The sequence below is a fragment of the Sapajus apella genome, unplaced genomic scaffold (genome assembly GCF_009761245.1).
Source record: "Sapajus apella isolate SASKATOON/1434 unplaced genomic scaffold, GSC_monkey_1.0 scaffold148, whole genome shotgun sequence".
NCBI classification, from domain to species: Eukaryota; Metazoa; Chordata; class Mammalia; order Primates; family Cebidae; genus Sapajus; species Sapajus apella.
In genome coordinates this window covers 1867375-1882173 of record NW_022437088.1, presented here as the reverse complement: position 1 = coordinate 1882173, position 14799 = coordinate 1867375, and the positions used below count along the sequence as shown (strand labels likewise).

Sequence of the window (14799 nt, the reverse complement as noted above, 5' to 3'; positions counted from 1 at the left end):
TTGTTGCCTAGGCTGGAGTGCAATGGCATGATCTTGGCTCACTGCAGCCTCCGCCTCCTGGGTTCAAGTGATTCGCCTGCCTCAGCCTCCCGAGTAGCTGGGATTATAGGCATGCACCACCATGCTCAGCTACTTTTTGTATTTTCAGTGGAGACGGGGTTTCTCCATGTTGGTCACGCTAGCCTCAAACTTCTGACCTCAGGTGATCCGCATGCCTTCATCTTTCAAAGTACTGGGATTACAGGTGTGAGCCACTGGGCCTGGCCAAAAATGCTAACTTTTTATGAAGCCAAATTTGTCTATTTTTTTCTTTACCACTTTGTGCTTTTGTTGTCATGAAGATTTATTCCTTTGTTCTCTTCCACGAGTTGTGTGGCTTTTTTACATTTAGGTCTACATGCCATTTTGAGCTAAGTTTGTATATGGTGTGAGGTGTCATTACCCTCGTGGTTAGAGCCCAGAAAGCAAGAGAGAGAGCCTTCTCCAGCCTGACCTGAGCCCTCCCTCTTCCGTTCTTGACTCTCATCAGTCAGTAGCTTCACTGACCGTGGTTGGAGCCCTTTTGAGCTCTGGGGAAGGATGGAGAGAAAGAAGAATATCTCCTGGTTCCCATGAGTTATCCAGCCCCTGGGGGAGGCAATGGGGAGGGACATGAGGCAGATCAGCACAGGGCATCTGGAACTGGCGAAGCAGTTTTAGAGCAGGAGCCTACTTCGGGGATGCTTAAAGGTGGGCACTGGGGTCAGGCTGCTGGCTCAGAGCCACCTGGTCTTGCAGCAAAGCTGCCGCAGGGAAGATGAACCTGTACGAGTCATTTGCCCAGGCTACCCAGCTGGGCGACCTGCACACCTGCCTGATGATGGACATGAAGGCCTGCCAGGAGGATGATGTGCGGCTCCTATGCCACCTCACGCCCTCCATCTACACAGAGGTAAGTGCCCACATCTGTGCCAAGGGGTTCATGGGAACACACCTCAGTGAACACTGTGAGCACACACAACCCTGAACCCTCTCTTGTTCATCATTAGTGGGGATCACTAATCTAGGTGGGCCATTGCTTCCCACACTCACAGCTGCCCCCTCCTTCCACTTCTCTGGATTAATGGTTGAAACATTTCTAAAACTCCCTGAATTCCTATCCTTTGGTGTAACGGGTGTGCGTTGGATTCTGGGCCTATATACTTGGCTTCTCAGATTGGGCCCCATCATCTGGACCCAGGATGGGTCCCACAAACCAGATCCATGTACATATGTCCTAAGCCCTCTTGCCCTCTGATGGCACATCCTTGCTTAGGTTGTCTCTGATAGTTCTAATGACCAGGGCTGCTGTAGTGGAGGCTCACTTTCATTTCCCCTGGTTCACTCACACTCTTCTCTAGGAAGAGCTTTCTCCTCTTGGTAGAAGTTCCCAGGAAGAGGGAAATGAGGACCCAGGGTGTGGGCATGACAGGAGGAACTGATCTCAGTCGAATACTGGCGGGAGGAGGGGTGCAGATGCTGGACACAGGGTACTTCCCTCCCCTGCTCTCCCTTCTCTAGATGGGGCCCTGCCTACCCCACACAAACTGTCTCTACACCACCATTTTGGCCAAAGGTCAGCACAGGTTGGATTTCTTTGCTACCGGAGATGCACATATTTATTCTGCTTTTCCCACACAGAACCAGCTATGATGGCCAGTCCCCTCAGCTCTGGCTTTATATCTAGATAGCTCCCCATTCCTTTCCTTACACACATGCTTCGGGAACTATCAGAGAAAACCCACACCCCTGATAGTGGGCACACATACATAACGAAACCTGGGGTCTTCAAATTCTCTTGAAGTCTTCCAGTGTCATAGCTGTTGGATCTCTGTTTAGGGGTTGACCTTAGGGCCCGGGTCTGGCTGACCCAGTCAGACCTTGAGCTGTAAGAAGAAAGGAGAGTGGGTTACGAGACAAAAGCCGAGGGCCATCCAGGGCTCTTCCCTTCTTTTTCCTTTTAGTTTCCAGATGAAACCTTGAGGAGTGGAGAGCTGCTGAACATGATCGTGGCTGTTATTGACTCTGCACAGGTGAACACTGAGCTCTGGCCTCCCCAGAAAGGCCTGGAAGGCAGCACTAGGGGAATAGGTGCCTCCCAGGTGCCCTCCCTCCTGGCTATGGTAGTGTGCACTTTTGGCCATGGGGCCTGGGAAGGAGAAGTGGGGCCCAAGCAAGGCAGGCTGAGGTTAGGCCAGTCCTGCCTGGAGTTTCCCTGACTCTCCATGTTCTTTGGACGCTCCTGTTCCACAGCAAGAGCTAAGGGGGTTGTGTTTTTAACTCTCAACTGGCCTTTCCTTTGGCTCAGAATGAAAATGGTCAGATCATTTCTACTTGACCTTTTCACCATGCGTAGGTCCCCAAGAAGCTATAGCTTTGCTTGGGTCCATCTCAGCCGTGCACTGGGATCCCATTTCTCATCCTCTTCACTTAGTTCCCATTCATAAAAGAGGAAGCTTAACACCCAAGAATACTCCTTCCTTTGCCTTCCCCCTGCCCACCCTACATCCAGAGCCCAGCCTCTCAGGGTCCTTTCCTCCTCCTCAGGCTCAGACCATGGCTGTAACTATTTTTGCCCAAAATAGTCCTGAGGTTCCCACTCAGGCCTGTGGCTACTTTATCAGCCCCTACACCCTTCAGAGACTGCAGCATTCATTGTGCGCCATCTCCTTCCCATTCCTTTAAATTGGGCTTTCACGTCTTCTAATTTTTTTTTCCTTTATGAGCTTTCCTGTGTCCCCTCCATACTAGCTTCCTGGCCCCTTTCAGAGCTCATGGGTTCTGTCTCTTTCCTCCACCTCTGTAGCTCCAGGAGCTGGTCTGCCATGTGATGATGGGTAACCTGGTTATGTTTCGAAAAGACTCAGTCCTCAACATACTCAGTAAGTGATCAGACCTTTAGGTACCTGGGAGAGGAGATGAGGGCAGGGTGTTAGTCCTGTGTATTTTACACTATCAGGAAAGCTGGCTGTGGGGCTGGGAAATCAAGGGGCCAGAACTGTGCTCCACCCCTGGTATGGTCGGGGACAGTGTTTCTATGGATCTGTCCTACCTCTGCACCATCCCTGCTTGGGGTGCTGGTAGTCAGTGGATTCACCGTGTATGCGTTTATGTGTGTGTGTGTTTTCTTGACGGAGATGTTTCTTCTGTCTCTTCCAGTCCAGAGCCTAGACTGGGAGACCTTTGAGCAGTATTGTGCCTGGCAGCTCTTTCTGGCCCACAATATTCCCCTAGAGACCATAATCCCCATCCTACAGCATCTCAAATACAAGGGTGAGTCGATTTGTGGGTAGAGAGCACATCAGACATGACACTTCTGATTCAGCTAGGGCAAGGCACTGCTGTCCTTCCCACCAAAGTACACAAGATCAGGCTCCCTGTCGGCCACTTTTGTTCTTTAGAAGAGTCCTGTCGGCCCCCCCATGAGCCAGGCTCTGGGCTGGGGCTCAGGGACGGGCAGGAGTCGGGTAGGGGCTCTTCTTGGCTCCTCGTCAGCGACTGTCCTCATTCCCTTCATTGGCTCTTAGGGGATGAGAGAGGTCCTCAGATTCTATTCTGGAATTATACCTTCCCCTGAACAGCCTCTGCCCTTCCCTCATAGAGCACCCAGAGGCCCTGTCCTGCCTGCTGCTTCAACTCCGAAGAGAAAAGTGAGTTCCACCTCTGGTGCTCTTCAGCCCTCAGTCTCAACCTCCCAAGAGCCGCTGTGGTCTAAAGGGCTTCTGTCCTGCTCCTTTTGCCATATTTTTTTCATGTCGTTAACATCTGCTTATTCTGCCCTTCCCCCAATGTGACTTACTAATGAGCAGCTCCCCTGGGATCTGGGCTTCCTCTCGACTTTACTCCCCTGCCCACCAGGAGCTGCCCTCGGAGGTGGGGAGGTGGGGACCGGACATCCCTGTTTCCTGCTGCCACAGCAGTTCTAATCCCTGGTGGCTCCTGCTCCCTGCGCCCGCCTTCCCCTGCCCCCCGCCATCCCATGCTCCTGCAGGCCACTGCACAGCTAATCCAGGAGGAGGGAGGGTCAGGGTAGAGGGGTCATGCACCATCCTCTCCCTCACCCTATGCAGAGCAGAGCCAGCTGGACCCACTGTGTCTTGAAAGGGTAGGTCGGAGAAGGAGAGAGTGGCAGTCCCCTCTTCCCACACTGCTGCTTCAACAGCGTTCCCAATAAACGGGACAGCAGCTGTGTATCTTTTCTGCCTTCCTTCCACCCTTTCTCCTCTCTTGCCTGAGAGACTAGAAGTGGTACAGAGTGTCCTAGAGGAAGGGAGAGGCTGGGAGGCTGCGTGGGGCTGTGGCTTCACAGCCTTCTGCCCCCTTCCTCCAGCTGGACACCAGGTTGGCCCATACCTCTAGCAAGGTAGGGGTAGGGGAGCATCTGGATGTCACATGCTTGTGCTTCTGCCTCCTGGGCCCACTCCCTGACTGTTCTGGTGGGGGGGTGCGGGGGTTCTTCCCAACATACACGCACACACCTTCTCCTACCGCAGCAAGTGAAGAATCTCACTTCTCCTCTCCTGGCTTCCACAGAGGATGAAACCAGGCATTCCTTGGCCTAAAGAGAAGAGGGAGAGGGATGTGAGAGTAGAGGGTGGGGAGGCCAGGGTTTGGGAAATCAGTGGGAGAGACCCAGCATGCCCTGTGGCCACTGTGCAAGCAGCACCCAGGGCCCCCTTCCTCCCCCAGGCCCAGCGAAGAGATGGTGAAGATGGTGCTGAGTCGGCCCTGCCATCCTGACGACCAGTTTACCACCAGCATCCTACGGCACTGGTGCATGAAGCATGATGAGCTGCTGGCCGAGCACATCAAGTCCCTGCTCATCAAGAACAACAGCCTCCCTCGCAAGAGACAGAGGTGGGACACGGTCCCTGTCCACCCTCCAGGCCAGGCAGTCTGCAGTGACTGCTGCCCTGTGGGGGCGGGGGGAGGGGACAGTGCTGTCCCAGCCCAGTTTGTAGGCGACATCTAGTGGTCCAAAGCCACATGGCATGTGAGACCACTGTGGCCCTTTCTCCCTCTTCCAATGCTCCTGTGGCCAGGATCTCATGTTCTAGGCACACCTCTCTCACCCAACCCCAGCGCTCCCAGCCCGCCTGTCCTGCTTCCCATGTAGGCTACATCTGTCTTAAGGGGGCCCTGGTGGGTGGAGGGTGTCTCGCATTCTGGAACCATCCCGCACTCAGACTCTGGCTCTGGTGATTCCTGCGCAGCCTGAGGAGCTCTAGCAGCAAGCTGGCCCAGCTGACTCTGGAGCAGATCCTGGAGCACTTGGACAACCTGCGGCTCAACCTGACCAACACCAAGCAGAACTGTATGCCTTCCACCCTTGGTGCTGCCCTGGCCCCAACTGTGCCTAGAGCCAGGCTGGGGGAGGCAGGACACCCGGGGTCAAAACCCACTCTTGGGATAAAACCACCTTTGAGTGCAGTTTAATAAGTTCCCAGATATCTGATTGTTTTTCCTTCTCTGCTCTCCCTCTAGTTTTTAGCCAGACCCCAATTCTCCAGGCCCTACAGCATGTCCAGGCGAGCTGTGATGAAGCCCACAAGATGAAGTAAGGCTCCTGCCACTTCTGGCTTTGGAAAGTAGTGGGGGAAAAGCCTAAGGGAGAGGAAGCCTGCTAGGGACATAAACGTAATGGCTAGCAAGACCTTAGGGTCCTGGGTTGAAGAAAAAGACTGGCCAGGTGCAGTGGCTCACACCTGTAAAACCAGCACTTTGGGAGGCCAAGGCGGGCAGATCACAAAGTCAGGAGATCGAGACCATCCTGGCCAACATGGTGAAACCCCATCTCTACTGAAAAATACAAAAAATTAGCCAGGTGTGGTGGCGGGCGCCTGTAGTCCCCACTATCCGGGAGGCTGAAGCTGGAGAATCGCTTCAACCCAGGAGGTGGAGATCGCAGTGAGCCGAGATCATGCCATTGCATTCCAGCCTGGTGACAGAGCAAGACTCAGTCTGAAGAAGACGACAGACAGACATAGGTCTGGGGCAGAGAGGAGGTTGGAGGTGTGGTGCAAGCAGCAGGCTCACAGTTAGCTCTTGTTCCTCTCTCTCAGGTTCAGTGATCTCTTCTCCCTGGCGGAGGAGTATGAGGACTCTTCCACCAAGCCACCCAAGAGCCGGCGAAAAGCAGCTCTGTCCAGTCCTCGAAGTCGAAAGAATGCCACACAGCCCCCCAATGCCGAAGAAGAGTCAGGCTCCAGCAGTGCATCGGTGAGAGCCCAGCCAGTGCGCAGCGGGTAAAGGAGATGGGGTGCAGGTGGAGTTGGTGCCAGCAGCTGCCCAGGCTGGTAACTTCCCGTTTCCCCTCCCAATCTCTTCCAGGAGGAGGAAGACACGAAACCGAAGCCTACCAAGCGGAAACGAAAAGGGTCCTCTGCAGTGGGTTCTGACAGTGACTGAGGCCCTGCGTTCCCCCGTCCCACCCCGAGCTGGACTGCCCTTGCCTCCTTGTTGAATCAAAGGTTAATAGAGGTTGGGGAGACTGCAGGGGAAACACCTTGCCCCATCCCCAGGCTCACCCAGTGGAAGGAGGAGCTGTCTCCTTTGAGTTCGAGAAGCTGCCATGCAGCCCCCCAGCCCTTCCATCCTCCTGGGGCCTCCACTGCTGTTCCCAATTATATTTGGGTTGACTGAAGCCAGAGGCTCTGTAAAATCAGACCATAGTGGAAGTCCTCAGCCCCCGAGCCCCTTCCCCAGTCTCCAAAAGAGCCATTTCAACAGAGAAGGGAAATGACAAAGGGGCATCTGGCCAGAGAGCAGACTCAGGGTGTGGGTGTCCCTTCCCGCTTCCACCTTTGGGTCTTGGTTTGTTCTGAAGAGGCGTTTTATAGTCACTCTCCACATGCCAGCGTGAGATGGGCATCTGTGACCTGGTCAGGCTGTCCATTCATAATCGTGGGGGAGATGCCGCAAGCATTCAGAAAGGAGTCTGAAAGAGTGGCCACAGCCCCACATGGTATGCCCTGGAGGCTTAGGTTGGCCTGACGTTGGTACCTCAAGCTACAGCCAGAGCCTGGGGAGTCCCAGAGGCAAGTTCCACAGAACTGTCAAATGATCCCATTTCCTTGAGTCTTTTTTTTTTTTTTTTTTGCAGAGATAATCGTGTCTTAAAAGTTGTTTTTAAATGACAATAAAACAGGCCAGAATGTCTTTTGTGCTAGAGTGTTTGCTGGCTTTTGCTCCATGCATGTATAGCTGCTCTTGATTTGACTGGCACCCCAGTTGTAAGCTCAGAACATCCCCCTTTCCCTTCCTGCTCTGCCCCCACTTCTTTCTAGAGCAGAAGGGACTTGGCTTTGACCCCTACCCATCCTTCTTGCTGCCACTGGAGGTGGGAGCCAGGCACTGACCTGTCTGGGCAGAACCATCCCTTGTAGGATGAGGCCTGTCCTTACTCATTTCTCAAGAAACTAGAAGCTTCCAAAAGCCTTATCATCCTCCAGTTGATGAAGTCTGTGTGCTTACCAGCAACCACCGGAGGACCCGCTGCTTGACAGGGGAGGGACGTTCCAGCTTGGTCTCCAGGACCAACTGTACCTGGAGATCAAGTTCAGATACCAGGGAGGGATGGAGATGCTCTTCCACAGTCTGGCCACTTGCTGGGCCATGTGAACCAGCAGAGGAGGCTTCCTTGGCTATGCTATTGTTCCCTGCTGTCCAGGGAGAATGGAGGCAGACTGAGAGGAGTGAAGTTTGGGCAAACTGCACAGCCGCTTTTCAGCCTGAAAATTTGTTCTTTTTACAGAATCCAGGTTCTCCCCTCCCTCATCACTGCTGCTCCTTACTTTTCTTTGAAAGTCTAAACCACCAGAGGCCTCTTTTTCCTTCCTCTCTCCTTCCCCAGTTTCCTCTGCCCCAATTAAAAGCAGGATGGAGAGCATTTGCTGGCTTGTCCCAATTATTGTACCCTTGCCCAAAGGGAGGGGCCTCTGTCGTGGCCCTTCAGAAAGCTGGCAGTCTAGGTTTCTACCTTTCCCCTACGTTAACTCAGCCCCCCACCCATCGCCTGGGGTTGCAGCAGTCGGCTGGCAGGAGGGGATGGGTCTGCCTATCGTGCTGGGACTTGCAGAACCAAATGGGCCAGGGGCCAAGTTCTTCATTCTTTTTGGGGAGACCAATGGTACCTTCCCTTAACGGGAAAATGAGAAATATTGAGGGGAAGATGGACTGCGATCTAAACGCCCTAGCTCTCAGGCGTGGACTCCAGAGTTTAGCCAGATGCCTAAACCACCCAAGCCGAGAAAGAACTTAAGACAGATTGAGGGAAGGCGCGAGCACCGCCCAGGACTTGGTAGGGTGCGAGCCGAGAGCAGTCCAGGAGGGAGCGCGCCTAGGGCGGAGCGTAGGCTGTGGGGAGGGCCGGGAGTCCGGGGCCGCCCCACACCCGCACTCCTCCCGTGCCTCTGCTCTCCGCCCGTGGGGAGTGGTGGGGGCCTGGGTGGGAAGGGGCGTGTGCCAGCGCACGCGCGCTCCCGGGAAGAAGAGGTCTCAGCCTGAACGGGCGGCTCTAGGTTTTCGGGAGGGAGGACCAGGCATGTTTGTGAGCGGCTGGAACCAGACGGTGCCGACGGAGGAAGCGGGCTCCATGGCTGCCCTCCTGCTGCTGCCCCTGCTGCTGCTGCTACCGCTACTGCTAATGAAGCTACACCTCTGGCCGCAGTTGCGCTGGCTCCCGGCGGACTTGGCCTTCGCGGTGCGCGCCCTGCGCTGCAAAAGGGCTCTTCGAGCTCGCGCCTTAGCCGCGGCTGCCGCCGACCCGGAAGGTCCCGAAGGGGGCTGCAGCCTGGCCTGGCGCCTCGCGGAACTGGCCCGGCAGCGCCCCACGCACACCTTTCTCATTCACGGCTCGAGGCGCTTTAGCTACTCGGAGGCGGAGCGCAAGAGTAACAGAGCTGCGCGCGCCTTCCTGCGTGCGCGAGGCTGGGACTGGGGACCCGGCGGCGACAGCGGCGCGGGGAGCCCTGGAGAAGGCGAGCGGGCAGCGCCGGGAGCCGGAGATGCAGCGTCCGGAAGCGGCGCGGCGCTTGCTGGAGGGGACGGTGCGGCCAGAGGTGGAGGAGCCGCCGCCCCTCTGGCACCTGGAGCTACCGTGGCGCTGCTCCTACCCGCTGGCCCAGAGTTTCTGTGGCTCTGGTTCGGGCTGGCCAAGGCCGGCCTGCGCACGGCCTTTGTGCCCACCGCCCTGCGCCGGGGCCCCCTGCTGCACTGCCTCCGCAGCTGCGGCGCGCGCGCGCTGGTGCTGGCGCCAGGTAAGGTTGGAGCGCCGAACTGACTAAGGCGGGGCCCGCAGCAGAAGGGGGCGTGTCGGGGAGCGCCGAAGAGCTTGGTCTCATCCCTGGGCTAGGGAAGAAGCCGACTATCCCTTAGGGTTCGAAAGCGAGTGGAGGTAGAAGTCTCCGGTTTTGCGAAGGGATGAGGCGGAATCTTTGGTGCCCCAAGGAGTCGAGTTACAGGCCTCAGACCCATGATGGAACGTCCATACCCTTTACCCTCACACAAGAGCAGTGTGGGCTGGGATGGGGAGGCGGCGTGGGGAAAAGGCGTGGGTAATAGGCTCTTCTAGGTAGAGCCAGGGCCCTGGCGCTGTGCTTTCTCACCCTTCCAGAGTTTCTGGAGTCCCTGGAGCCGGACCTGCCCGCCCTGAGAACGATGGGGCTCCACCTGTGGGCTGCAGGCCCTGGAACCCACCCTGCTGGAATGAGCGATTTGCTGGCTGAGATGTCCACTGAAGGGGATGGGCCAGTGCCAGGATACCTCTCTTCCCCACAGAGCATAACAGACACGTGCCTGTACATCTTCACTTCTGGCACCACGGGTGAGGGCCGGGCACCATGCTTACCTCCCGGTAACTAAAGCAGAGGAAGGGAGGGGTCTGGGAACAGGGACTGGGACCTCCCCAGCTCCCAGACCACTCCTTCAAAGCCCCCAGAGAGGATGCCGATTTCACTGGTACTTCCTTTTTGTCTCACTCATTTCACTCTCCAGTCCCCTCACCTCCTCCTCGTTTCTCCACCTCCCCCAGACCACCCATGTTTCCAATACAGCTTAGCCTCTGTTCTCAGCTTCTGTCCTGCCTCTGCCTTTCTTGGAAACCCAGTGGGGGTGCAAACAGAGGTAGAGTTTGGAGTCCACCCTTCCCCTGATCGCCCCACAACTGCCACCCCACAGGCCTCCCCAAGGCTGCTCGGATCAGTCATCTGAAGATCCTGCAATGCCAGGGCTTCTACCAGTTGTGTGGCGTCCACCAGGAAGATGTGATCTACCTCGCCCTCCCGCTCTACCACATGTCTGGCTCCCTGCTGGGCATTGTGGGCTGCTTGGGCATTGGTCAGTTGCCCCCACCCCACCTTTATTCATTCATCTAGCAAATATTAAGTACCTACTATGGTGTGAGTCCTCCAGGGTACAGAATCTAGAGGACAGATGGGGCAGAGCCCTATTCACCAGGAGCTCTGTACAATGGGGCAGTGTCACCTGCCTAGACCTACAGACTGTGGAACAAGGGGGGCCATATAGCCACATAACTCCAGACTTCAGGGTCAAAGGCAGAGGAGGACTGTCTCAGTCCAGAAACAGGCAAATAGAGAGAGACACGAGAAGGTGAGAGTGGGGAGGATGGGACCGTTGGGGCTGGGAAGTAGGGAAAGGGCATTAACCTCTTCCAAGGCTGGGGACGGGCAGGGGGAGGGGGAAGAGGGCCAGCGCACTTTCCTAACAGTGTGACTCTCACAGCGGGCCCTTCCCAGGGAATGACTACAGTGAAGACTGGGGTCTGGAAAGAGGGGCCCAGACTCCCCACTCTGCTCTTAATCTTACCTCCTTCCTTCTTCACCCACTTCCCACTTCTGGCAGGGGCCACAGTGGTGCTCAAGTCCAAGTTCTCGGCTGGTCAGTTCTGGGAAGATTGCCAGCAGCACAGGGTGACAGTGTTCCAGTACATCGGGGAGTTGTGCCGGTACCTTGTCAATCAGCCCCCGGTGCGTACGCACAGATCCTGGGCAGAGCCACTGATAAAGGGCTAGCTCACCAGGAGCAGGACAGCTGACAGGAGACACTAAGACAGGGAGTTGGGGGAAGAAGTAGCAAGTAGAAAATGGCAGTGTAGGATAAGGAGCCGGAGATGGCCTAGGGCATCTGATGCTTACAGTATCTGAAGGAGGTTACAGTGGGGGGGCGGGGTTCTGGGGAATGGGGAACAGGAATTCACTTCGGGGAGCAGGCATCTTGGTGCTGAAGCTCCGGCCCCTCTCCCACTCATCTCAGAACAAGGCAGAGCAGGGCCATAAGGTCCGGCTGGCAGTGGGCAGCGGGCTGCGCCCAGACACCTGGGAGCGTTTTGTGCGGCGCTTCGGGCCCCTGCAGGTGCTGGAGACATATGGACTGACAGAGGGCAACGTGGCTACCATCAACTACACAGGACAGCGGGGTGCTGTGGGGCGTGCCTCCTGGCTGTACAAGGTGAGGACACAGAGGAAACTGAGAACCTGTGCAACAGCAGAGGGCTAGCAGGAGAGGGGCTCATGCGACTGCAATGATCCAGTACTGGGGTCTCCCTTTCCCCAGCACATCTTCCCCTTCTCCTTGATTCGCTATGACGTCACCACAGGAGAGCCGATTCGGGATGCCCGGGGGCACTGTGTGGCCACATCTCCAGGTTGGTGGTGTTCCAGTGGGGTGGTCACGGTGCTGAAGCTGGCAGAGGAGGACTGGAATTAGAGACGTGTGGATGGGGGCAGGAGGTTCTGGGAAAGGTGACAGCACTCCTGACCCCAGTGACTCTGCCAGGTGAGCCAGGGCTGCTGGTGGCCCCGGTGAGCCAGCAGTCCCCATTCCTGGGCTATGCTGGCGGGCCAGAGCTGGCCCAGGGGAAGTTGCTAAAAGATGTCTTCCGGCCTGGGGATGTTTTCTTCAACACTGGGGACCTGCTGGTCTGCGATGACCAAGGCTTTCTCCGCTTCCATGATCGTACTGGAGACACCTTCAGGTATCTGTCCATAACTGGTTCTTCATCCTGGACATCTGGTCTCTGTGATCCAAAGCTCCTGAACCTCAACTCCCTAATCTGCCATCTCAACCTAGGTCCTCAGCTCATCTCTCATTCTCAGACCTCCTCACCGTTTCATCCCTGGGACAGTCTGGCACCTTGACCTCTGACCTTATCTCCCCACCAAACCCATAGGTCCTGACCCCCCGACTCCCAGTTTCAGTTCTCTGCTCTCTGACAGGTGGAAGGGGGAAAATGTGGCCACAACCGAGGTGGCAGAGGTCTTAGAGGCCTTGGATTTTCTTCAGGAGGTGAACGTCTATGGAGTCACTGTGCCAGGTGCCTAGGCATGGAAGGTGGGGGAGGCACCCAGCCACCACCCTGAATTGGTAATGCCTGGGCACAGGGAGCACGAGGCCTTCGTGGTGGTCAGCCATGGAGGGGCTTACTCTGTCTCCCACACCCACCAGGGCATGAAGGCAGGGCTGGAATGGCAGCCCTGGTTCTGCGTCCCCCTCACTCTTTGGACCTTATGCAGCTCCACACTCATGTGTCTGAGAACCTGCCACCTTATGCCCGGCCCCGATTCCTCAGGCTCCAGGTAACTGGTCACTCCGAACCCCAGCCCCTCACCCCACGTGTCCTCACCCTACACATCCACCCTATATATCAACTTTGGGAGTTTGATGGCTCCCAAACTCTGTAATAGACCCCCAATGTAACACACTCCATGAAGAGAAAAAACATGGAGACTCGCTCTTCACCCCACTTCTTTCCTTCTACCTGCCTTCTTCTGGCCTGGCCCATTCTCCTCCCTTTCACCTCCTCCCCTAAACCTTGACCTCACACCCCCTTTCCCCAGACCTCCTCCTTAACAAAATTCAGGCAACTCCCCTGAACCACCTGGGCAGAATCCCCTTCCCTCCAACTCGCTCTGACCCTTCCTCCTGTCCCAGGAGTCTTTGGCCACCACAGAGACCTTCAAACAGCAGAAAGTTCGGATGGCAAATGAGGGCTTTGACCCCAGCACCCTGTCCGACCCACTGTATGTCCTGGACCAGGCTGTAGGTGCCTACCTGCCCCTCACACCTGTGCGGTACAGCGCGCTCCTGGCAGGGGACCTTCGAATCTGAGACCTTCCACACCTGAGGCACCTGAGGGAGGGACTCTGTAGGGTGGGGGCCGTTCGTTGCAGGTGCACTGGGCTGTCAGGGACCTTTTCTATACTTCGGTCACTATTTTGTAATAAATGTGGCTGGAGCAGATCCAGCTGTCTTTCTGACCTACAGTATCTGTCTCTCTGTGGAACTGCTTTTTCCTCGAGAGTTTTCTCCTGGCATGGAGCCACAGGCCCTGTGTTCCTGCCCTGACTGGCCATGGGCCAGAGCCCAGTATCTGGACCTTGATGTTTTCCTCTCAGGTAACCCCAGGTGACCCTTGTCCTTGGAGAACCCCTGGTGACTGATGTTTGTGCTCCTGTGCAGCTCAGCCCAGTTTTACTCTCTGAGTGCCAGGCTCCCACTGTTTTGTCTTGGGAACTGAAGGACCCAAGGGGTCGGCCGGAAGGGCTAAGGTGGACAGAGGCACGCAGAAACACCAGTCCTGGCGGTCAACCCAAACTCCTCCCCCAGAATCAGGTGTGGCCGGGCCTGGGGAAGAGTCTTAACTAGCCCAGACAAGTGTTTGGCTGTGGGGGAAAGGATGCTCAAGATGCCCCTCGGCCTCACAGCTGTCTGAGAAGCCATTCTTGAGGGGGAAGAGTCGGGTGCCCCATCTCCAGATGTTCCTTCTCCTACCTGATGATTGTCAGACATTCCCAAAAGGAACAGTCCCTGGCGGCCCCTCAGGTCCTGGAGGAAAGTTCAACGGAAGCCCCTCCAAGGAGTGGGACTCAGAGTACATGTGGTGGCAGGAGGGATGGTGAGTACCAAAAGGAAAAAGGCCTCTCAGCCCTAAAATGAGGTGTCAAGAAAGTTCATCATCTAAAAGCGTGAAATGATAGTGCCCCTGCTTCTCCTAAGAACTACAGTCCCCCTCTGCTTTGAGCTGTGAGTCCTTGAAATATTCTGCTACTTTGCCTTTCCCCTTCTGACCCCTCCCCGCAACATGAGAGGTCAGCGGACAGGCCCCACGGGCACATTTGGGTCTCTACTGCCAGCCCTCCTGTTCCAAAACTTCACAGCCTGCCACCTTCCACCAACAAGCCCAGTGCAGCCTCACCAACAGACGAGGTAAGGCACACACTGAGGTGCAGGGCACATCTTCACGCACACCCCAATAAAAGTGACTTTAGCTCATTCTGTGCGCCTCTCCCATCTGCCCCAGGAGGAGTGCAGTAGTGAGGTGTTCCTGGGGTAGGCGTGTAGGCAGCCTGTTGGCTGGTAGTGGGGCACCTCCTGCAGCTGCTCCTCACACCTTAACCAAGCCAAGATCTCCCCTATCGTAGAACCTTGCACCAAGCTCTTTTCCACACACCTCCTATTTCATTTGTTCTAAATTTGCACTGTTGGATGTAGTAACTGCTAGCCACATGTGGCTACTGAGTGCTTGAAATGGGGCTCGTCTACAGTGAGACGTGGTACAACTATGTAATACACGCCAGGTTTTCAAGATGTAATAACAAAAAATTCATTAATTGTTTTAGTGGCCAGGCACAGTGGCTCACATGTGTAATCCCAGCACTTTGGGAGGCCAAGGCAGGCAGATCACCTGAGGTCAGGAGTTCGAAACCAGCCTGGCCAACATGGTGAAAACGTCCCTACTAAAAATACAAAAATTGGCTGGGCATG

General features: G+C 55.9%; 2 protein-coding genes across 4 annotated transcripts in view; both read left to right on the top strand.

Moving 5' to 3' along the window:
- INTS3 (integrator complex subunit 3) overlaps positions 1 to 7176 on the top strand; it is a 48446-nt gene extending 41270 nt beyond the window's left edge. Inside the window, exons 21-30 of the mRNA XM_032265136.1 lie at positions 778 to 931; positions 1983 to 2051; positions 2825 to 2900; positions 3178 to 3291; positions 3620 to 3668; positions 4708 to 4875; positions 5232 to 5332; positions 5503 to 5575; positions 6081 to 6237; positions 6349 to 7176. Of these exons, the coding sequence (XP_032121027.1) occupies positions 778 to 931; positions 1983 to 2051; positions 2825 to 2900; positions 3178 to 3291; positions 3620 to 3668; positions 4708 to 4875; positions 5232 to 5332; positions 5503 to 5575; positions 6081 to 6237; positions 6349 to 6426 (1039 nt within the window). The 3' untranslated portion in view covers positions 6427 to 7176. The remainder of the gene's footprint in view (positions 1 to 777; positions 932 to 1982; positions 2052 to 2824; positions 2901 to 3177; positions 3292 to 3619; positions 3669 to 4707; positions 4876 to 5231; positions 5333 to 5502; positions 5576 to 6080; positions 6238 to 6348) is intronic.
- A 951-nt stretch (positions 7177 to 8127) lies between these two features.
- SLC27A3 (solute carrier family 27 member 3) lies at positions 8128 to 13298 on the top strand. 3 transcript variants are annotated; one of them, XM_032265137.1, is made up of 10 exons: positions 8128 to 9275; positions 9632 to 9841; positions 10195 to 10353; positions 10879 to 11003; positions 11290 to 11484; positions 11590 to 11680; positions 11812 to 12010; positions 12252 to 12349; positions 12481 to 12611; positions 12967 to 13298. In XM_032265137.1, the coding sequence occupies exons 1-10, from the start codon at positions 8561 to 8563 to the stop codon at positions 13141 to 13143; spliced, it is 2100 nt and encodes a 699-aa protein (XP_032121028.1). In that variant the 5' UTR covers positions 8128 to 8560; the 3' UTR covers positions 13144 to 13298. The 3 variants fall into 3 exon arrangements, with proteins under 3 accessions (XP_032121028.1, XP_032121030.1, XP_032121031.1); XM_032265139.1 differs by lacking the exon at positions 10195 to 10353; XM_032265140.1 differs by lacking the exons at positions 12481 to 12611; positions 12967 to 13298 and having other exon boundaries at positions 12199 to 12343.
- Positions 13299 to 14799: the final 1501 nt, after the last annotated feature.

Bases quoted from the DNA above. Each gene is read 5' to 3' on its own strand.
- SLC27A3 (XM_032265137.1), top strand. From the start codon at position 8,561: ATGTTTGTGAGCGGCTGGAACCAGACGGTGCCGACGGAGGAAGCGGGC. The intron at 11,004-11,289 runs GTGCGTACGCAC...CACTCATCTCAG, and splicing joins ACCTTGTCAATCAGCCCCCG to AACAAGGCAGAGCAGGGCCA. The intron at 12,011-12,251 runs GTATCTGTCCAT...GCTCTCTGACAG, and splicing joins CGTACTGGAGACACCTTCAG to GTGGAAGGGGGAAAATGTGG.